Consider the following 24,659-nt stretch of genomic DNA (forward strand, 5'->3'; position numbering starts at 1 on the left):
TTCTCTATTAGTGTAATGCATTGCCATGAAGAGATGAAAAACTATTGTAGGGGTGACCATGCTTCTAGCTCAGATATTTTAGGAGAATTCCTTAATTAAATTAGTTTTGACTAATGATCTAACTAATCAATTTGACCACATCCACTCACAAGTCCTTAATCCACACACTTTATTTAATTAGATATGTAATTTATGTGTCCTTACGATTTATTTCAATTTTTTAACTTTTGAATTAGGATTGATATGTGTTTATCAAAATCTTATTTTAATTTTTCTTTATTTAATCAGAATCATTGAAGGCTGTGGCTTCACCAGTAGTATTCCAAATGAGAGCTGGGCAATCTTTTTGAGTCATCCTTCCATTGAGAGTTGAAAATATAGTAAAACAATCAGGTGAATCAACAGGGGATGTTTCATAATTTGTTCATTTTATTTAACACAATCCTTGACAGGGCCCTCAACTCAAACTTGTCTGGTTTCATCCTTCCTTCTTTGGGAAAACTCTGCAATGTCTACTGGTTACAGGCTAGATTTGGCAGACTATAAATTGAAAGGACCTATCCCAATTTCAACACCCATCATCCCAGGCCTGGACCTCCTTCGAAAGGCTAAGCACTCGTGAGGTACATTTCCAACCCCTTCCCAGTATGAAAGATTAGTGAGGATGGATCAACTGTGTTCATATATATGCACCATTGGACTGATGAATATTGTAAAAGAAAGCTAAATTTTGTAAACTTGAAGCCATTTCAACAAGAACCAGCTTTCAGGTTCCATTCCTTCCCAACTTTTCAGTTCAAGTTGTAAGATTGACAGCCATGCACCCAGCAACATGGCATTCAGGGTTATAGAACATAGATCTAGATTTCTTTTTTTTTTTTTTTTTTTTTTGCCAAAACTATGTAAAAAGGGGAAAAAAAATACCATATCTGTGGGAAAGGAAAATATTTCTCAAATCAGGTGATTTTTGTCATGTAGGGAGAGTCGAGGATAACTCTGATAATATGACTGTCAGCATTGCTTGCCTGTAAGCAAGAGAACTAATTTTTTAAATTCGCGTATTTAAGATTTAGATGTTAATAGAAGTACCAAATATTAATTAAAAATTTGAAATTAATGTTAATTTTAAATTTAATTAAGTAGATAAAAAATGAAAATAATATTAATATTTTGGAATTTTCATTTTCATTATAATTTTTTAAGTATTAATAATTATTTGAGAATAGGAAAAATTTGTTATGTATGTGTAATTGTAACTAATTTTAGTTACAACCACTAATAATATAAAAATAATAATTTTAATTTATTATAAAAATAAAATATGAGCAAATCTATATTTTAATATTAAAACCTTTACTTAAAGTACCTTGTAGTGATTTTTATAAACTCAATTCAACTCAATTAAACTTTTATCCTAAAAATTTGAGATCGGCTATATGGATTCTCTTCCTTCATTCTAAACCATTTTGGGTTAAATCCTCGAAAATGTGTAATATTTTTAGCTCATGTTGTACTACTATCCTCCAAGTCAATTTAGGTCTACCCATTCTTTTCTTTTTATCCTCTACCCTAATGTACTCTACTTGTCTAACTGGAGCCTCCGTATTTCTACGCTTCACATAATTAAACTATCTCAATATTTCCTTATCCTCAATTGGTACCACTCCTATCTTTTCTCTAATTCTCTCATTACGAACTTTATCTAATATAATATGACTACTAATCCACCTTAATATTCTCTACTTATATTGATTTTTATCTTTAATTAAAATAAAGAAAGGTGACAACAAATATAGAAATATGATAAAAAAGAAATAAATACATAGAGATAATACTCCTTCTATCCCATTTCATGTGTTTTATAAGATTTTTACAAAAAAATTAAAAAAATAATTAGATAATTTTATTTTTATAAAAAAAATTAATAATTGACTAAACTATTTTTATATTTAATTGAGATAAAGAAATATAATAAGAAAGAAATAAATGTATTGAGATAATAGTAATAATAAAGGTAAAATAGAAAAAAAATTAATTCATAATTTTTTAAAGGTAAATAAAGTGGGGAAAAAAAATTTTAAAATATTAATTGAAATGGGGTGGGTGGAGAGAGAACAAACAAAAGTAAAATTGAAAAAAATAATTAATATTTTATTAATTTCCTAAAATGTCAAATCAAGTATGACAAAAAGATTTTCTAAAACAATATTGAAATGGGATGGAAAGTAATGACAGTCAGAATATTTTTAATACAGTAATTAATTTCAATGGGAAATAATGTTATTATTGTTTGCTAATTAATGTTAAAATATAAAATCAAAATTTATGATATTATGTAATTTTAAATTGTGAAATTAATTCAGGGTACTAAACATAATAAATGATTATAGTTAAATAATTACATGAAAATATTTAAGCACAGATATTAACTTTTTTAAGTAATTAAAATTAAATTTATTTTTTTAAATTAATTAATTATTGATTAGCAAGATTTCACACAATTAGAGTGAAAGAAATTCTCTGCCATTCCCTACATTTATAGTGTAGGCAACTCTAAATTTTCCATGGCAGATTCTCCCACTTCCCTCACACAACCTCTGCCATACTTCCTTCTTAATTTTTAATACTCTTGCATATGGGAAAACTAGCGGTAAGTAATGAAAGATTATATAATATAAGAGTGATTTCATTTATGATATTTTATATAAAAAAAAAATTTAATGGTGAAAAAATATATGCGTAGAGAGAAGGAGAGAGGATCAATAGGTGAAAATGACTATACAAGTAGATTCCAAATATTTATAAATATCTTAATTTTTTTTAAATAATTATATTTATATATTTATTTAATTATTATTTTATGTTAAATATTAACGTGAAATAATGGCGTTACTCTAAAATTTCTCGTAAATAATGCCGCTGGCCATGCTGTAAACATCGTCGTTGCCTCTGCTGACATGGCAAAAATGTCCTGATCTAAGAAAAAAAATTCTTTTCCACATAGACATGGTAATTTTTTTTTTTTCCTTTTTATACCGTTTTAGCAAAAAGCTCATAAAGATCTACCTCTTCAAGGACTTTTACGAGGTAATATTATTTTTATATTTATTTTTGCTATTGCATTAATATTAATTTACTTTTTATAAAATATCAAATATTTTATATGAATTATTTAATTTTAATAATATAAGCATTTTAATTATGTTAAAAAATATGTAAATTTAGTGATAAATCAATCCAAATCAGTGAAAGAGTAATAAAAAAAAAATAATTTACAAATTATTGATAGATTAGCGATAACGATTTAATGATTATATTATCGATAAAAAGTCATTTGATGATCTATGAGATTTAGCAACGGTGCTATATTGACGATAAATTGGGAGAAATTTAACTTCCCCTTAATTAGTTTAAGAATTATAATATTTAAAATTGAATCTTAAATCAAATTTCCGATAGATCTCTCACTGAAATGAGGTAAAAATGTCTTGCATGCAAAATCATCTTCATAATTAATTAATTTGCCATGCTTAATTTTTTGTTACGTTGATTAGCTGAGGGAGAATCTTGGGAAGAAGGATGCATTAGAAATGCGGATTATATAGAAACCAACAGTGCGAAAGGGACACAAAATAAGGACAGATTCATGACCAGAATTGCAACTCAGCAACAAACAAGAAGAGACAACTACATTTATTCTTGGCAGAAGGTGATGAACACACAGACCCACTCTTAACAACAATGCTACCCTATCACTTGCAACTGCAACCCAATTGGTCTGTCATTTGCATGGTTAATTAAGCCAATAAGCTTAATTTCACTTCATCAATGCATGGCTGCTGCCGGTATCATCAACATCACCTCCAGAAGAGTCCTCATTGATATTCACTTTATCACTTACGCTCACAGTTTCTTCTTCTTCATCACTTTGCGCCAAATCAATCACTTCTGGGGCTGCTGATGATGATGATATTGTGTTCGCAGGAGCAACAACGTTAAGTACCCTGCGCTGACGCTCCACATGCATTATGGGAGCTTGAATCTGCAGCTGCGAAGCTGCCAAAGCACTCGCTATGGGTGGGACTTGAAGTGTTAGTGGTGCTGGTGGTGCTGATTGAGAAGGACGAATAAATCGTTGCTGGATAGTTGCCGATGAGATGGGGTTAATTGGTTGAGACACTCTGAGAAAACTCAGATAATTGTTGTCATACATAAGAGGCGGTAGAGGAGCATACAGATATGCGGTGGAGTTTGGTGGGAGGACATTGGGAAGAATACCTCCTCTTGGACGATCAAAAGACCCCCTGATCTGCTCTGCTAGGAAGTGGTTTTCATAGTGCCTAGCAAAAGCTTCAATCCCAAAAATCACATGGTTGCATATCACACATTGAATTTGGGCATGTTCTACATAATTTCCATACCTTGAGTTCCAGCCAGAGCCAGACATGATGGAGAAAATGGAAAGTATGCAAATAGAATTTGGACCAGCAAAAAGAAAAATTTTCTGAATGGCTTATGAGAGAAGAGGGAATCAAGGAGAGAGGTCTGTTTATAGGGATTTGATTTGTCCTTTACAGTTCATGAGACCATTAAAAAGCATATTATCATTTATGGTTATTAACATAGTATTTACTGTACTAGCGGACCAAGAATTTTACCTACAATCAACCTTTCGCGATTGCACAATCTCAGTCATTAAAATTGTACGTTACATATACTTTTCATGTTTGAACGACAGAGATCATATACACGCGCTACTGCGAGTATACGAAACTTTTTTTCAATTTTTAAAATCTGAGTATCATATCTTCTTATTTAATACAATACTAAAAAAATAAAAATTAATTTCTAATGATATAGGAAAATATTATCTTTTCCATATATAAATTTTAATTTAAGAAAAAAAAACACATTTTATCAAAGTTTATTTTGTGAACAAATAATTTCAAAAGTGTACTCCATAACATCAGTCTTACGTATCCATAATTATTTTTCCTCTAGTATTCTTTATCAATTTTTAACCACAATTGACAAAGAAGAGTCATATTTATTAACTTGGTGAACATTGTTTAATAATCTTTTATGTATTTTTATTTTTAAAAGATGATAGGAGAAAAGTAAGAATTTAAATTATTTCTTCGTTTACATTACAATTAGTAGTTTTGGCAATATTCTTGTATAACAAAAGAAATGTGATTTCTACAGCATATTATGCATCAAAAATTTTCGATTATTAACAAAATGTAAAATGTATATATAATTTATAGTTATTAATTGATGTATTTACAAAGGGATGAAGCATGAGTTCTATCTAATCTCAAAAAACTTCCACTGATCGATTTTGGTTTCATATAAGAACGTGAAAAATTTTCAGTTTAGGTTAACATCCATTGGTTAAGCGATTTATATGTAAGTAAAAATAGTTATTTTTACACATTTTTATCTTTTTATTTTAAAATTATTTATTTATTTTTTAAAATTTATCAATTATATTCATTTATAAATTATCATTTCATATAGATATACCTATATAAAATGATGATAATATATAATTTATCCATTGATAATTATATATATAAATATTTTAAAAAAAATTTTATAAATATTATTCTAATTTCAAGAACTTTTTTTCTTTTTAATTTCTTTAAATTTTTAAAATTAAAAAAACTTAAATTCTCTTATTAAAATTTTAAACTTTAGAATGATAGAAAAATTAATTTAATTAAATTCTTATAAAATTCTACTTGGAATACAGTTTTTTCTTCCTCAATTTAAAATAAACAAAATGAGCAAAACATTGAAACCGAAGCAAAACTAAAACAGCCACAACTACCCCCACTAATTCTTTTTAAGTTCTTAAATTTATTTTCCAATTAATGTAGCCGTCTCCGAGATATTAAAAAAAAAAAATTACTAATTTTCTGTCTTAATTTTCATCGTTTTACTCGTGATTTTATTAGCAAGCCAAAACCCTGCGTCTTGTTAATGAGGGTTATTTAATAGATATATCTGTGTAGAATTCATTTGCTACCACAAAAGGAAAGAAAAAAGGTTTGTTTGGGGAATAAAATTTCATAATTAATGAAAATTAAATAAATTAATTGAGAAAAGAAATCTAATTCATAGTATACAACTGTGAAGGAAAAGGAAAATACATAAAAACATACACACCCTTAGCACATAAGCCTTAACCCTCAAGTAGGGTTTTTGGCATAAACCCTAATAATATTCTTATAACTTCAAGCTCAAGTCCAGCATATCTAAATCAGATCTGTTCTTCCTCTCAGTTTTATGAGGGTAGGGTTTCTCTAGCTGTTGAAGAAATGGTTTGGTGAAATCACTTGGTGGTTCTTCTATCGCTTTCCTCTGTGATTGACGAGGAAAAAGCACTTGCTGTGATTCAATTGTGTAGTTGCTCCTTACACCCAGCAATGAAACTTGTGGCTCTGAGCTTGGCCTCTGAGAAGTAATCAGTGGGGTTGCGCTGAAAATGGGGCTTCTCTCTTGGAAAGAAGCCAAATTGTAGTTATTTAGAGGAAACGGCAAGGTTGGTTGCAAAGAAGCCTGGGATGTAGGGTTGTTGAATGGATTTCTTTGGCATGGCATGAGGTTTGGTTGGCTTCTTGAGGAAGAACCTTCATCTTTCATGTGAGATTCAATATGATCTACGAGAGCTTGTGTGCTCATAAACACATGGTTACAAATTCTGCAAGCGATTTGTGGAAAAGCGCTAGCATAAGGCCTTTTAAGGCCATGGTTGAAGTTCCAGCCATATCCAGCCATGGTTGGGAAATGAAAATGATGGTGGTGTAGAGGTTAATTTATAGTGAAGATTGCAGAAAGAGAGAGGAGATATATTCATAATTCTATAGGATACCCATTAATTTATGGGTAATTTGTTTACCATATTTAGGTTTTGCAGTATATATCATACAATGGGCATGGATAGAGAATTAATTAATGCCAGCAAGAGGTGTGAGTAATTTTCTACTTGACCAAAAAATTTAAAGGAAAATAAAAATAATGAGTAATCTCTCCTCCGTCACAAATTCAATGAATTAAAAAAATTAATTAATACTCTTTAATTTCCTCAAAACGATAGATAATTTTTAAAAAATAATGAATAAAAATAGACAGAGAAAATAATTTGTAAGCGATCAATTTTGAAAGGAGATAGTAAATATAGACATATATAGAAATGATGTGTATTTTTATTTGAGAATCTATGTGCAAGGCTAAAAGTTAATAAGATTGATATCCTAAGTATTAAAGAAAGTTATTAATGATATTAATTACAACTTCATAAAGTACAATGAGAAAATAGCTGTTTACTCTATATATTTCTGTTTCACAATAATATAATTGTCAAAAATTTTATCAAGTTACCATAAAAATTTTGATTTTATGATATCACTGCAAGCATTTGACTTAATTAGTAGATTTTTCTTGGTTTGGACCCTAAATCTTATAGCAATTAAGAAACGCAGCGTGGATACCATATCTTTAATGTCATTTAGCAATTTATGTTTCATTAGATATCCTTCCTAAATTGGAAAAACTTGAAGGATTATTAGCTCTTTATGACTAATAATATTTAATATTGTCTTCATATGTTGTTGCCTGTTGCAGTTTTGTATTGAATAATCTTATTTTTATAAAAATATATTAATAATTGACTAAATTATACTTTATTTTACTTAGTTATTCTTTAAATAAATATCTATTGTATTTAATAAAAATAAGGGATAAAATTGAAAAAACAGAGTTAATGTTCTCTATTTTTTTTAATATGATAAATAATTTAAAAACAAAATTCAAATACGATTAATAAAAATGAACGAATAAAGTATATTAATTAACTTCATTAATTAGCATGTAAAGTAATTTGGCAAACACAGAAACAATATTTAAATTGATAACAATTTGTCATTAGTCAGTCAGCACACAGCAATAGACCAAAAAGATGGGTTTAAATAGGAAAAAAAAATGCAAGGCTAAAGCATTGCTTGAGTTGTTTATTTGATGTCCTCTTAATTATACATCTTGAAAATTAATTCAATTCCATAATTATACTTTCAATTTTTCAAAGATATATTTCTACTATAATATAATATAAAAATTACAATTTTAAATTAAATGCACCCTAACTCAATTTGTTAGTTATATATGTATATTTTAAATATTTAATTATAAATTTAAAATTTTCCTAATAAATTAGTAATATTTTAATTTGTCAATTAGTTATTTATTAATTAATTTAAACTTTATTCATTAGAAAATTTACAAATTTTTTTATTATAATAATATCTTAACTTCGCCACTGTTTATTAGAAAAATGTTTCGGACAAAAATAAAATTGTTTTAATTGAGGAACTGGTTTAATAAGTCAAGAGCTAAGTCGTTTTTGCATTTATTGATAGTTTTTACCCACTAGGAAAATATTGATTGATCTTTGAATCATGTGTAATTCTTAAATCAAATAGGATTATCGAGTCAAACCGCTGATTTTGGTCGATCTGATTCGTGACTTATGAGGAAGGATTAGAATTGGGACTAATCCCCCCCTCAAATAGTTCTGATCTGGTTCAAACTCGAAAATTATAAACCAAATTTCATCCTGAATTTAATCCCCAAACTCGGCAATTATAACCACATCCCTTGAAGGATCAATGCAGAAGGAGAACCTTTTTTTTTTTTTTTTGGTGAAGAGGTTGGTAAGATAAAAGAGTCTTCCATATAAGCTAGAAAGTTGATGGGTAGATGGAGGGGAAAGAGAAAAGGGGCGTTTAGGACTTTTTCTTGGCAACTATCAAATTAATAGTGTAAAAAGGAAAAATATAAATTTTTTTAATAATAGTCATATTAACAAAAATAATCATCTACTACCGTAGAAAGTAACAAATTAGATACTATTACACATCACTAAGTTGAAATGCCACTTAGCCAAATTTCAAGATTCCACCTCAAGACTAACGCAAGATTCTTCTCATAGATTGCATGATGCACAAAATTATTAAAAAAACAAAAAAAAAAAAAGCTGCATTCAGAGAAGAAACCATATTCCATATTAGCCTATTAATTGAAATTATCTTTTCCTCAGGGAAAAAATACATAGTGATATTTATTACAAGTTACCAATGTCTCAATATAAACAATTCCCTAATGCGAAATGATTCACATGTCCTTCAAGGTCGAGTTCAGTGGACCTTGTAATTGCAAGAATCCCTGAACAGATACTGCACGAGTCCAATAGTCTTTCCATGTCAAACTTCGTGGAGCTTTTGCCATGAGTGGAACCCAAGAATGGGAACACATATACAAAGTAAATGCTAACAAACCATTATAATCCTCAGATCTTGATAGGAATTTTGATCCCTAACACAAGATAACCCTTCCTATCTGACAAATTTTCCTTATTTCCTTTTTCCTGTGCCAATGGACAAGAGCTCAAAGCTCCTAAGTGCATCATCGCGACCGCCTCTTGTGGCAGTAGCACGACTAAATGTAGACGATTTGGACTCAAACCCAGGTTGCACTCTGTGGGTTGTGGACAATCGACCACTGCTTGAGAGTAGCCGGCTTGACCGATTCTCGCTAGGCTCACCAGATGAACTTGGCCGGCTGCTTGATACAACAGCCCTCTTTGAAGTACTGCCATTTCGAGATGAAGACCGGTGCCTATCAGAATCAGGATGCTGGGGGTTTGGGGAAGGGGGAAAAGAAAAGAGCATTAGTTGTGAAGCAAAATCCAACCGTAGGCATAAAATGAAGCGCAAAGATGTGCATGATACATAGTGCACCACTCACCACATCCTTAGGTGATGGCACATCATCTGAAGACCTGTGTCGCAAGTGATCCCCATGCAAAGTATGCCCAGAACCATTTCTTCGAGCAAATGCCTCTACTGCACCTGAGAATCTTTCTCGGATCTCTTGACCAACTAGATGAAACATAAAAAATCACATGACACTTGGGGCACTAGACTAACTTGTTATCATGTTCAAATAAGAATATTACAACAAACTGTAAGATTCAGAGTCCTCCAAAAGAAAGAGAGGAAAAAGGCACTATGCAATAGAAGCATACTAAGGCATCGCAAAACAATACTGAGACCTCATTAACGCCTCATATACAAGGAGAATTCTTGTCATTTATCAAAAGTATATTTGCTCAAGAATAAGCATGCATCAAATTGCAGTAAAATAATGGACCTGAAGGTCGTTCCACTCTTTCCGCTGATGGACCTGGATTTACAGCTGGTTTGCTGCTTGGCTATTTAAGGTAGCAAAGAAAACAATCATTTACAATAATGCAAGCATAGATATACTTATCAAGAAAATGGAAGGGTAGATATATGTTTTTTCAGAAAAATGACTACATACAAACTAACTTACCCTTGCTCTAGAACTGGAGCCAATCTGAGGATACTTCAATATAGTCCAGTCAAATACATAGTCAAACTGATACCCTGCACCAATTACAATTTTTAAAATCCCTATAAGATTCTAAATTTTAGCAGAATACTTTTTAATATTAGCTCATAGGAGCAGAAGTTAACCTTCTCGAATAAATAAGTCCCGGAAAAGCCTCTTCAGGTATGAATAATCTGGTGTATCTTCAAACCGCAATGATCGGCAATAGTGGAAGTATGATGTGAATTCTGAAGGATAGTTTTTGCAAAGGAACTGCCAAACAATTCATTCATATGCATGCAAAATAAAGCATGTTTAATATTAATATATTCATCAGGATATGCTGACAATTAAAAATATAACTGGTCTTCGTGTGCTAGTGATCTTCATTCACAATCTAATACCATATATTTGATCATAGAAAATGAGCATTAGAGGGTTGTAGCAAAAGCAAATGATGATACCTCTATAGGGGTAAGCATCTTCTTTTCACTGATCTTGTCATATTTCTGCTTTTTAGTACCAGCTTTCAAGCCCTGCCAGGGAAGGCTGAAAATCAAAAGAAATCCAAGTTAAATAATTTCTTTTTTTCTTTTTTTAATGAGCAAAGAGTGCATTAAAGGGAAACTAAGGCTTGCCAAGCCAAATAAAACTAAGTTAAACACGTCAATGAAGTTGAAAAAAACAGTGAGGCAAATCAGTGAAGTGCCAACCTTCCCCTCAGAAAATACATAAGCACATATCCAAGAGATTCCAGATCATCCCTTCTGCTTTGCTCTGGAATTAAAATTTTACCAGTTAATGTTGGATCAAATTTGATTATATTATAGCAACATGTAGCAACCATATTCAATGAGTAGGTACAGCCGTCACTCACCAACTCCAAGATGTGTATTAACACTGGCATAGCGAGCTGTGCCTGTGAGATTTTTGTTTTCCCTGCACCAAAAAAAAAAAGAAAGAAGATGGTATTCATGACAGACAGTAGAACGAAGCTCAAAAAATAAAGATGGTAAAGAAAAAATATAATTTTGTTTAAGTATTAACAAAACAATATATTAGGTTGTCTCAATGTATGGGGCTTCCCACATTGCAGGTTTTGGAAATAAACAAGTTTTTTTCTTTCTAATTTCTTTACAAAAAAATTTCCAGCATGCAGAAATTAGGTTTCCCTCAGTGACACAAGGTAGCAATTTTAAAAGTATGATGTCATTCATAAGCTTGAACCAACCCCAAGTCACGTATGAAAATGATTAGGAAAAGCTGAAAATTATTTACTTCCCAGAGATCATGAATTCGTCTCAAAATGCATCAAATGTTTAGAGTCTCTGTTCCATCACCATCATTTTCTTTAAAGAGAAAATTGTCACATTAATAACAAGTTGCTAAGTTTCCACTGTGATAGACAACTAATTTAATAAATTACAGTTATGATCTTTCACTGAGATAAATGAATCCTGAAATATCCTTAGGACACTAGAAGAACCAAGCCCACAACAGGCATACTCTTGGCAGGGTACTTGTTGATGAAACATTGTTAAGGAAAGGAAAAACATGGATAAAAAGATACAACACTTACTAATCTTTGTTTGGTGACATATATCAACTAAACTCAACTCAACTCAATTAAGTCTTTATCCCAAAAATTTGGGGTCGGCTATATAGATTCTCTTTCTCCACTCTAAACGATTTTAGGTTAAATCCTCGGAAATGTGTAATGCTTCTAGGTCATATTGTACTACTCTCTTCCAAATCAGTTTAGGTCTACCTCTGTTTTTTTCTATCCTCTAACCCAATGTGCTCTACTTATCTAACTGGAGCCTCCGTATGTCTACGCTTCACATGACCAAACCACCTCAATCTCCCTTCTCTTAACTTATCCTCAATTGGCACAACTCCTACCTTTTCTCGAATACTCTCATTGCGGATTTTATCTAGTCTAGCATAGTCACTCATCTACCTTAACATTCTCATCTCCGCAACTCTTATCTTAAACGTATACAACTCCTTCAGTGCCCAACACTCAGTACCATATAACATGATCGGTCGTATGGCTGTATGGTAAAATTTTCCTTTCAACTTATTGGAAATCTTGCAATCACATAAAATTCCCATAGCACGTCTCCACTTCAACCATCCGACTTTAATCTTATGACTAACATCCTCTTCACATCTCCCATCTACTTGAAGGATTGAGCCGAGATATTTAAAGTAATTACTTTGGGGCAGTACCACTCCATCCAAACTAACTCCTTCCCTATCACCAGTTCGGCCTTCACTGATCTTGCAATGCATGTATTCTGTTTTCGTTCTACTTAACTTAAAACCCTTTGACTCTAGAGTACTTCTCTAAAGCTCTAACTTTCTACCGACTCCTTCTCGCGTTTCATCTATCAGAATTATCTCATCCGCAAACATCATGCACCAAGGAATACTCTCTTATATATGTTTCGTCAATTCATCTAGAACTAATGTAACAAGATAAGGGCTTACAGCTGAACCTTGGTGTAATCCAACTAAGATAGAAAAATCTCATGTCTCCACCCACTGTGCACACAATAGTAGTTGCTCATTCATACATATCTTTCAACACTTGTATGTACCTAATAGATACTCTCTTTTGATCTAACACTCTCCATAATACATCTCTTGGAACACTATCATAAGCCTTCTGAAAATCAATAAAAACCATGTGTAGATCTTTCTTCACATCTCTATATTTCTCCATCAAGCTTCTAATGAGAAAGATGGCTTCCATAGTTGAATGACCGGGCACGATGGTGACATATATAAACAAATAGTGAAATCCATGATGGAAAATAAGAAAGCTTAGTAGCATTCTAGAATGATTAGTAACAGAAGCATCACTACAAAAGAATAAATTTACACTGCATCCTGGATTCCAAACGTTAAATTATGCAACAGAATACAAAATGCAACAGTACTTACCTATATGGTATATGCTTGTGCGTTTGAAGATCCTTGTACTTTTTTGCAAGGCCATAATCAATGATGTAGACCTGTGTTTAAGAGGAAAAACAGCGAAAATAATAAGGAAAACTATGAGGATATGCTATACTTGAAGATCTGTTAGTGTACCAATTATAATGCCAAGTAAATAAAATGGACTAAAAAAGCCTCATTTCATTTTCAATTTCAAGATCACTTAGAGAAAGTACCTAACGGAATACAAGATTGAATATTGAAAAAGAGAGCTCAATCTCAATTAAGCTTCATAAAATGTTTAAGAATGTTGTAATCAATAGTCAAACACTAGAAAAATCATCACTTAACAAAATTACAACTTTAATTACCCAAAAATACAACATGATTGTTACTATTCACACTTTTGCATGCCTTCTTGCTTCTCTCCTTGTTTCAGGTCCTTACAAGTTACATAGCATTTCAGTAGCTCATCATTTAGATTAATTAAAAAAGTCAAAAGTCATAATATCATGCCACATCTCTTTCAAATTTCACTATTATAACTGCTAACAATTCCAACTTCATTGATTATGTTCTCACAAGTTAAAAGATGGCATAGAATAAAGATAATCAATTGGCAAGTCAACGCTACAAAAGGAAGGCAACGTAAACTGTTGTTGCATAAGATTGAAAAGAAATGGAACAATTGAGAAGCCGAAGGCCAAAGGGGCGATTTCTGTCATGGCAGTCAACATAAATGTTACATCTGTGAAAATTTCCCCACATCAGCTCATCTTACTTAGTACATTATTGATTCAGCACCATTCTTACTACTTAGATATATCTACATTATGCAAACTTGCACCGTAGATTCAAGGAGTTATTTTTACAGGAACAATGGCTTTTGTACCTATGGCAACTAGATGACACTAGTAGAACTGATGTTTCCAAAAAAAGCGACAAGATATATTTTAAATAAGACCTTAGAAGTTAGAACCGCATGTATAGAAGAGTCCAAATAAATTTGATGAGCAAAAATATAAGTGAGAGGATACATTCACGTAAAGGCATTAAACAGAAGAACTTACCTGATTTGCTTTACGCCCTAAACCCATTAAAAAGTTGTCAGGCTTTATATCACGGTGAAGAAAACCACGTGAGTGCATATATTCAACTCTGTTTATCTACGCAAAAATGTGAATAAGCATAAGAACAGCAGTTATTTCACCAGTAACTCTTTTCCAAAAACTGGCATACATACTAATTGATCCGCAAGCATCAAAACTGTTTTCAATGAAAACTTCCGATTGCAATAATTAAACAAGTCTTCTAAGCTTGGCCCAAGAAGGTCAATAACCATGACATTGTAATCAGCCTCAACTCCAAACCATTTCAGATGGGGAATACCCGCTTCACAAAGGATAAAACATAAGCAGATAAGAAAGAAGATAAATAAGTTGGAGTAGGCTTATGAAAAAAATAAATAGACACAAACAAAGATAGATTCATAAAACTGCTAACATATTAGAAAAAGAAAAGGAAAAAAAAAGAAGCTCACTTCCTCCTTGAAGTAGCATATAGAGCTTTGACTCATAGTGAAGTTGAGGGTGCTTTGTCTTCACAGATTCCTAGGTAAAACATAAGAATGCAGGTCAGTAAAAGCCTTAGGAAAAAAGAGAAAGGTGGGTTTTTTTTTTTTTTTTTTGGGGTTGGGGTGGGGTAAATTCTCCAAATTCGAACTTATATAAACAGCAAAGACACATTTTTTTCTTATAACATCATCCAGTCAAAAAGATGATCGGCCCGTCAATTAGCACCATATGTCCAAGTACGCTGCTAAAGAACAGAGACGCTACATTGCAAATTCAAATGAATTCTTTCCAACATATCCCTTTCTGTAATAATCATACATATTAAACTATTCAGCAATGCTAATGAGAAGATCATATCATGTATAGAAATTACAAATCAACTCAGGGAAGCATTAAACCAGCCGTTTGGATAAAAAGAAGAAAAACAACAGTTGCGTAAGAACCAGAACTAAACCAAATTCAATGTTTGGCAATCTACCTCTAATCTGGATCCATTCCTACAACTGGAAGGAAACAAAGTTTCTTTTGTTGTTGTTTTTCTTATTAAGCCCTTGCTGATGTTCATAAACTTTGAAAATAAAAGGCACTGATAAATTCATAACTATTTCCCATCACTTCCTTTGCTTTTACTTTGCTTTCTCTCCAGTTTGAAAGAAAATCACAGGTTTATAAGTTTCCCCCATTTCCCTCCACTTCTCTCCTTTTCCCTTCTCATTTCAAGAACCAAAGGAATTTAATTTAATTTAACCCCACTACTCCAAAACATACACAAATTTATTATTGCAAATCAACTAACAGGGTACATTTTTCAAAATCCAAACGAAACTATTGAAAGAAGAAGGGGAAACAAACTGCTTCTTGTCAGATATAATTGCTACTTCATAAACAAACTTTTAATAATAAGACTTCCAGTATATCCAATCATGATAGTTCATTGCCATTTCAGAAAGATTAAGTGAATCAATAGGCAACCCTCCGAAAAAAAAAAAAAAAGAAACGTACCAACTTAACAGCCACTTCCTCTCCACTTTGTACGTTGATGCCTGAAACAAATTAACAAAAGCCAACCATAAACAAAGGAAAACGAATCATAAACATCAAAAACTAACAGCAAAAGAATAGTGGTAATCTAAACAGAGCAATGCTTCTGAATAAACCCTAAAAGTGCATACCCAAATAAAGTTCACCAAAGGATCCGCTACCGATCTTCCGTCCAAGCTTAAACTTGCCACCAATAACATGATCCATGACTAGCAGTCCCAATTAAACGCTATAGTACAGCAATCAAATACTAACACCCGTTACTGCTTTACAATTACATTCAACAACCACAGTGACCGAAAACTGTTCCCTTATCGAAGAACACGGCTACTCTCAGATCCATCAATTTCATTAAACATTTCACAGAGCAATCAAGCCCATCTCATCAAAATATGAAAAAAGAACCATGTAACATAATCTACTAGTATCTAAAAAGTAGAAGCAAAGCAAAAGGTCGCTTGAGAAATCCAAGCAATACCCATTAATCAGCGAAAGAAAATGAGGGATCAAGAATAATGAAACTGCATTTTCTTGACAAAGTAAAAAAGAGAAAAGAAGAAAAAAAAAAAAGAGAGGTAGGTTTCTGAGGGAAGTACTGGGTGAAATAAACCTTTCCTTTTTCCTTGGGAGATGGTACTGATAAAGAAGATGAGAATATCTACTGAAGACGGTATTTGCGGCAAGAATTTAGGGATCCTGTAGGATCTGGGTTAAGGACAGGGATTAAGTTTTCTGGGAAAATTTGCAGATTCTAGGAGAAGAATAATACTAAGAAGAAGGGAGAGAGGGCTAAGAGGCTTAAGATAAAGAAAGCAAAAGAGAACGATTGATGATTGATGATTGATGATTGATGATTGATGAACTGAAGGGAAATGTGATTCCTATTTGAGGACACTTTCTTTTTTTTTTTAATTTTTAAAGAAAATTTTTAAAAGAAAATGTTGTTTGTATTCTTGTCATCCACTTATTGGTGGATATCATAAATATCCTTTAACTTCACTAATCTCTATCTACTTCACTAATAAGTAAAAAGGATTAATTATAATTATCATTGGGAAAATTAAAAAAACAAAGTGTACTTTTTTAAAAGTCTTCAGATCTGGGCTTATATATGTTTTCATAAGAAGTTATTTAATTTAATTTATAATTACTTAATATTTATAAATTAATTTCAATTTAAAAATATTTAAAGTTTTTAAATAATTATATATTTAATTAAATTATTTATAAATTATTAATATATTTAATAAAATATAATTTATAAATATATTTATCATTAAAATATTAAAAAAATATATTAAATAAAATTTATGATAAAATTTTAAAAATTAAATAATAATAATATAATAAAATATTTAATCAAATTAATTTATAAATTTAGTTTATAAGTATCAAAATATAAAGGTGAGTTTTTAAGTTTTTCTTTTTTTAACCTATAAATTTAATTTATAAGATCAAAAATTACAAACACCCTCTAATAATTATGAGTTTTGATATGAAAAATATTAATTTTTTATATATAGCAAATGATTTTAATAAAATAATTATATTATAAGATATTTTAAAGCATTTATTTTGTAAGGTTTTTTTTTTTATACTTTTGAGGTTTATCAAATAAATATTGAATTATTAGACTACAAATTTAAAAATATTTCAAAAATTCAATGAATGTACTGATAATTATATAAAAAGAAAAAAATTGGTAAAGGAAAAGTTTAATTCTTTCTTATTACTTTATTTTTATTTAATTTATTATTATTTATTTTAATTAAATTTGTAATTTTGAAAATAATTTAATATTATTAAAAAATATAATATGCATAATTTTAATTAAATCTTAAATTTAATATTTTAAAAATAAATTTATATTATTAAGCTAAACCTTAAAAAAAAAAAATAATGAGTATTATGTATAACAATTCAAAGTGAGAATGAGCACTAAATATAATAAAACAAGAAATGATGATGGGATAATAATAATGCCTAAATTCTTTTTGGAGTAGGCTATATATATATATATATATGAGTAAAAATGGTGATGATGTGGTTCCCCAATATGTAATCTCTGTTCAAAAATTAGGGATTGAAAATGACTTCAAGCTTGAAAATCTAAAGCCACTTCTGTCAGTGGGTGCCAATTGACTGTTATTAATAGAATAAATGCCCAATTTAGTGTGAATGCTTAATTAAAAAAAAAAGTGTAAAATTTGAAAACCACTCTTAATCTGGGCATAAATTATTAAATTGATGTATCAATACCCATTCTCTATCAATTACAAATGTCTCAATTACTAGTGGATTGATTTTTTGCTAATTAAGTTAATTTTGAATTTGGTAAAAAAAAAAATGAAGATTGGAACAAGTTTGTTGAAGTTTGTAGTTATCTATTAAACTAAAATCTTCAATCAGAATTTGTTTTTGTTTTTGGTATGGAAAATTTTAAGAAGGAAAAAGATTATGATATTTTTCTAACTGTAAATTTGAATTGAGTGGCTGTGATTGTGTATTGCAGTGTTGTTATTTTCTACTGCTGATAGAAAATCAGTGGGAAATTCTAAGAAGGCATATATAAATAGCAAAGAAATTTTGTGCACAATAGATGTTTGTGAGAATGCTAAAATCAACAGCTTTAAATTGCAAGCTTGTAAAGATGCTCTACCAATTTTGGATTGATGAAATGAAACCAATTAAGAAGAGTTTCTTAGTAGTAATTTAAGGGTTTTTTTTTTTTTTAAAGCAAAAATAGATAAAACTTTCAAATGTACTCTTCCCCTTTTTCACCTCTTTCCTTTTGTAATTGCAATTGACGTTGACACTATCATGGTTTTTGGGGAAAGACTTGGATATTACACCACCCATCACCCCACTGAGATTAATGTGATCAGCTGAATCAGTCCCAATTGGTATACAAGCTCTACAAATGCAACATGTTGTGTATTAATGAGCAACCAATGCCAAGAACAACAAAAAAGGCAAGTATGTATCGCCTTTACATCCAAAATGGTAGAAAAATAAAATGCATCTAAATATTGTGGTTTGCATTCTTCCTTGAAATTGAAGTGAGATGTGATGAGTTTTTAATGAAATGGGTTCCTATCATATAAGGCTAATGTCATTGTCAAGGCAGACGCAGCAGCATACCTCACTTCAATTATTTGTGCTTCTAAATTAATAATAAGGGCCTTGCTTTAAAATATAGAGTTCCACCTATCATTCAAATACAAGCAATGCAAGGCAGTGGACAAGGAGGATCTTAGATAATTAATTGCAAGAAAAGTGAATTCTACCATGACTTGGTCTATTATTGATAGACATACATATTTGCTGTAAGAAATTATAGAACGACCTGAGCTGCTTCAATTAAAATTTAAAAGCAGGCACGATTCTTAAATCCCTGATCCACCAGAGATTACAATACAAACAATCAGGAGAGAGAGAGAGAGAGAGAAAGAGGATCTTAGACATATCACGAAGTATCAGACCAAATACTATCAAAATTTACATAAAATTGCACTGTATTGAGCCTTCAATTACAAGGTATTTCAGTCGGGTTCAAGCTTCAATTTTTCTCATAACCCTCAATTTTAAATTTTTTCTTAAAAAGGAATAATAAAGCCTATCATTTTGTCAAAGTCATGATGCTATTTTCTGCTTCTTGGAATGTGGCTATGTATAACGCCACACTGGACACAGGCTCAAATTTCTGACAAGTAGTTTTCTGTCGTTGCATTTCCATTTGTAAGGTTTCCATCTTCCCCAACATGTTATTTTCTTTTTTCTTTTTTCAAATGGAGAGAAATAGTATTTACTAGAAAATGGCTTCCTTGGGGAATCAAGATGCAGCAGATGCTCTAAAGTGAGCAGGAGGGTTAAAACATAAGTTGTTACGAGGAAAGCCTACGTGAAAGTGATTTACTATCCAGTCAGCTACTGCATTTAATTTTCTCCTAACCAGATTGATGTTCCATAACTGAAAGGAGGGAACTTGTCTTCTGATATAGTTTACTATTGCTTCTATTTCCTAATAGCTACGGATGGCCATGGCATAGATTTTTTACTGGTGTTCGATTCGATCGAATTCTAATATAACGGATTCAGTAGTATGTAATCAAATTTAGAACATATTCGAATTTGAAATTTAATACCCGTGACGGGTTCGGATCGAATTCGAGTTTTACATGTGAATGTGAATATTCGTTACCCAAACCCGTTTATATAAATATTTAATTAAATATAAAATATTTATTTTTTATAATAATATTTATAAATTTTTATATATTTTAAATCTTATAAAATAAAATTGAAATATTTTATAAATTTATTAAATTTTTAAAATAAAAATTATTAATAAAATTATTTTTTATATAGATTATTAATATATATATAATTAAACGGGTTTAGGTATTTACTAGATAATAATAATAGTGTTTGAAATGGGTTCGGTAATTGAGAATAAATTTTATTCAGATTTGAAACGGATTCAAATTTTGAGAATATTAATCAAGTTCAAATTCGGGTATGATGATTTTTGCGAATACCCTATCCGTTACCATCCCTATAAATAGCATTGGTTTTGAACTTCTGATCACGGATCACCTTTACTGAGATTTATGAATCAGACTCCAAGACTATTTGTGTAGCTTGCATTTGCTTCGCCAACCGAATTGCTTCCTTGAACCCCCAAAAACTTCTCCTATTAGGAGTGAGCTACCCACAAATCCTGCATTTCCGCAATATATTGGAGCATCCTACCCTTATGATCCCTGCATACCAATGCCTAAAAGATTTTGTTCACTCTAGTTAATATTGCATCGGAGTTAAATTTGAGGAATGAGGCATGAGGAGGTTGCCAGATGATACTGTGTGCTGCCTTTGTGTCTGTTTGACTTATGACTTGTGCTTTTTGTTTTGTAAACGGGCAGAAATCGGCATTCCTGAATGGCTGCCCTTGATTTCTTCGCTCTTTTCATTAGATCTGGGACTCTTACTTCATATATAGCTTCATTCCTTACATTCCACACATTCCAACATATGACGGATAATTTCTTCATGAGGGATTCAATATCCTTTTCAATTTTATCCTTCCTCGGCGAATCAAACCGGCTCCTGAAAGATGTAAAACCTGCTGGATTCTTCTCTGTTGCTGAGATGTGTTTGAACCAAAGAAAATGCTAGACTTCTGGATATTGACTTCTTGACCTGAGGCTTCAGAATGGTTTTTTAGGATGTTCATGATAGCTTGAGCTTCGTTCACACTTGCTTTGCCAAATAGAAGTGTATCACCTTCAAAAAGTGTGATAAACTACTGGACATCAGTTACTGAATATGAAGCCTGAATGTGGCTTGACCCCTCTGCCTCTTTGAGCATAGCTGATAGAACATTTGAAACAAGCTAAATAATAATAATAATAATAATAATAATAATAATAATAATACACAGATGAATCGCATCTCAAGTTGCATACTTGCAGGTTATTACAGGTTTTTTTTTTTTTGGCACCTGAGAGCAACTTACCCTTAGATTATGTGAAGGCTTATAAATAGACTGACCAAATCACATTTTCTACGTCTTGTTAAATTGTTAATTCAACCCTTACAATGATTTCCCTCTCTGAAATCTTAGATGAAATACTCTTTGCATGGGAAGTCTACACAGACCTGAATGTTGTTCAAATTTTTCTCCTGGCCTGAGTGCTAATGATAACAGAAAACTGTAGGACGTCTCTCACTCCTATCACCAATAATCTCCGCATGAACACTTTCCACCTTTGAAATGGTGAAAGCGGTTATTATCCCTCACAACTATCTCTCTTTCAACTATCTTTGATATGAATTTAGTTGCTGTATGGCAGTCTGCACACATCCGAATGTTCTTTGTGATTCGAATCGTTGTCCCAGCAGGGATGCTAATGATGCCAAATGCTATAGCAAGTCTCTCGCTGTGGCCATACAATAATTGCTTCTTCTGCTCCTCCTCAACATCATGAAACACCTCACTTGTATCAGGAACATATCCTTCTTGTTCCATCTTCTCTAGTAGGACTTTCAGAGTCTCATATATTTTATCACAACTTGGATGGGACTTATCTCCTGACACAAAAGCATGCATCTTGTTTTTAACTTCAATCCAGCTGCAAGCAGGATTTTTCTTTATGCCCTTAACCTTCATAAAGACTCGCAATTTTGATGCATCTCGCCATCTCTGAGCAGCAGCATATATGTTTGACAAGAGAATATAAGCTCCTACGTTCTCTGGATCAACTTCAAATATCTCCTTGGCAACCTTTTCAGCCAAGTCAACATTCTTGTGGACTCTACATGCAGAAAGCAACGTTGACCAAACACTTCCTACTGGTCTCTCCAAACTGGAGATTAACTTATAAGCTTCATCCAACTTTCCTGCTCTACCAAGTAGGTCTGCCATTGCAGCAAAGTGCTCTAAGCCTGGTGCAATTCCATAATTCTGAGTCATACTGTTAAAATATAGCCAAGCTTCATCTATCAAACCAGCATGACTACAAGCAGTTAACACAGCCACAAAAGCCACATAGTTTGGTCTCACTCCTCCCATTTCCATCTGCTCAAATAAGGAAATAGCATCATGGGCATGACCATGTAAAGCACATCCCATGATAATGGCTGTCCATGACACCATGTCATGCAGCTCCATTTTATCAAAGATCCATCTAGCTACTTTAACATTCCCACATTTGGCATACATGTCCACAAGTGAACTAGCTATAAACACATTATCATCAAATCCAGCCCTAATTATATATCCATGCAGCTGCTTTCCCAAATTTAATTTTGTCAAATGAGCACAAGCTGGTAAGATACTGGAAAAAGAAACCTGCCGAGGCTTAACTTTAGCCTTCAACATCTGCTGAAATAACCTCAGGCCCTCATCATACAGATTGTTCTGCACACACCCTGCAATAATAGAATTCCATGAAATGGCATCTTGTCGGGGCAATATGCTAAACACCCATAATGAATCTTCCACTCTATTGCACCTTGCGTACATGACAATTAAGCCACTACCAATAAAAAAATCTTCATCAAAGCAATTTCTTACGGCATACCCGTGAATCTCTTTCCCCTTACTGACATCCACATATTCTGCAAAGATAGGAAGCAAACTTGACAAAGTGAACGAATCAGGTTTCAAGTTGGCATTTCCCATCTCCCTAACCATCATTAGAGCTTCTTCATGCATCCCACTCTGTGCATTCCCTGCAATCACTGTATTCCAAGAAACAAGATCTCTCCTAGGCATCATCTCAAAAACCTTTCTCACACTATCCATTCGTGTACTCCTTTCTTCCTCTCCCATGTAAGAATCATGAGTTTCCCTGTAAGATCGATCAGTGAATTCGCTGTTTCCATTAATTTGAGGCGAAACACATTTAACTTTGTTCAAACTAACATTTTGATCAATACTCATCATCCGTTTCTCAAACTTGTGTATCAATTCGCCACTAACTTCACTACTAAACATTCTCTCAGACATTCCATCAAGCATCTTATGCTTGCCATTCCTATGCGAGCCACTCAGTCCCAAACTATGAAATTTGGCATACATATTCATAAGCGCATTGCACGTGTACAAATCATAGTCCATACCGAACCTAATGATGCACCCATGAACAGACTCGCCTAATTTTACGTCCAACAACAAGGCGCAAGACTTGACCACAGAAGGGAACACATTATGATCTGGGTATTTACCAGAAGCTCTCATTTGCATAAAACATCCCAGGGATTGAACAAAAAGGTTATGGGCAATGTAGCATCTGATGATGGATTTATAGGCGAGAATTGGCGGTGAGTGGAGGGTGCTGAAGAGAAGAAGAGAATCATGTAAAAGTTTAAATTTGGCGTAGATGGAGATGAGAGCGGACAGGTGAGTGGAAGAGGAAGGTTTGAGTTTGAGGATTTGAGCATGCAGCTGTTTGGCTTGGTATTTGGAGCTTACAGTGTTGGGGCTTCTAACGAGAACTTTGAGGAGAGAATTCGTAGAAGTCATTGATTTGTGCAGTTGAGAGACTGGGGGGAGACCATAGAGGGAACGTCTTTAGTCTTTACAGGGACGAAGGGAGACGTTTCCTTTGTAACCCACAGAGATGACGAACAACCCTTTTTTTTTTTTTCAGGTTGAAAACTGCAAGCATTGGAATCACCAGCCCATATTTCCATTTCAAGGGATCCCAAATTGTACCAACTGCTGGTCCTGGCTGAGATTCAAACCATCAACTAAATTAGAGCTTTATTATTGATAATTCTATGATTGATCTTGTACCATTGACGATCTACTAGATCGCAGATAGATAAAATGTTTATTATTGGTGAGTTGATTATAAAGCCCCGCACAGTTTTGTACTCCATTTTATAATCTCTTTCTATTGTGGCACCGGGGGGTTGGGGTTCGAATTTGCTTCATTAACACAGTATTAAAAACTAACATGGTTTTGTTACCGTGCAAATTACTAAAGACGTCTGCGAAGATTACACTATTGCAAGGATGTTGAGAGTCGAGACCTCGCATGCTATTTCTTTTTTCTTCGTGGGAGGGGAGAACAACTGATAATCATGAAATTAACTAAAATGGATACAATCGAACATAGGATAGGACAGGGTAACTCATACGGCAGCTCTTTCGCTTAAGAGGCTTCCAGCTTTCTACTTGAA

General features: G+C 32.2%; 2 protein-coding genes across 2 annotated transcripts; both read right to left on the reverse strand.

Annotated features, from left to right (window-relative positions):
- Positions 1 to 9,042: 9,042 nt before the first annotated feature.
- Positions 9,043 to 16,845, reverse strand: LOC110635362 (casein kinase 1-like protein 10). Its single transcript, XM_021784668.2, has 14 exons — positions 16,103 to 16,845; positions 15,933 to 15,973; positions 14,897 to 14,966; positions 14,600 to 14,748; positions 14,427 to 14,522; positions 13,363 to 13,433; positions 11,291 to 11,352; positions 11,127 to 11,190; positions 10,878 to 10,962; positions 10,560 to 10,686; positions 10,396 to 10,469; positions 10,213 to 10,273; positions 9,808 to 9,941; positions 9,043 to 9,695 (listed from the first exon to the last, which is right to left on the reverse strand). Exons 1-14 carry the CDS (start codon positions 16,176 to 16,178, stop codon positions 9,414 to 9,416), a joined length of 1,392 nt encoding a protein of 463 aa, XP_021640360.1. The 5' UTR covers positions 16,179 to 16,845; the 3' UTR covers positions 9,043 to 9,413.
- Positions 16,846 to 21,386: 4,541 nt separating this feature from the next.
- LOC110635372 (putative pentatricopeptide repeat-containing protein At3g23330) lies at positions 21,387 to 24,518 on the reverse strand. The gene has a single exon (XM_058136118.1). It carries the CDS (start codon positions 23,995 to 23,997, stop codon positions 21,706 to 21,708), a length of 2,292 nt encoding a protein of 763 aa, XP_057992101.1. The 5' UTR covers positions 23,998 to 24,518; the 3' UTR covers positions 21,387 to 21,705.
- Positions 24,519 to 24,659: the final 141 nt, after the last annotated feature.

The sequence above is a fragment of the Hevea brasiliensis genome, chromosome 15 (assembly GCF_030052815.1).
Source record: "Hevea brasiliensis isolate MT/VB/25A 57/8 chromosome 15, ASM3005281v1, whole genome shotgun sequence".
NCBI lineage: Eukaryota > Viridiplantae > Streptophyta > Magnoliopsida > Malpighiales > Euphorbiaceae > Hevea > Hevea brasiliensis.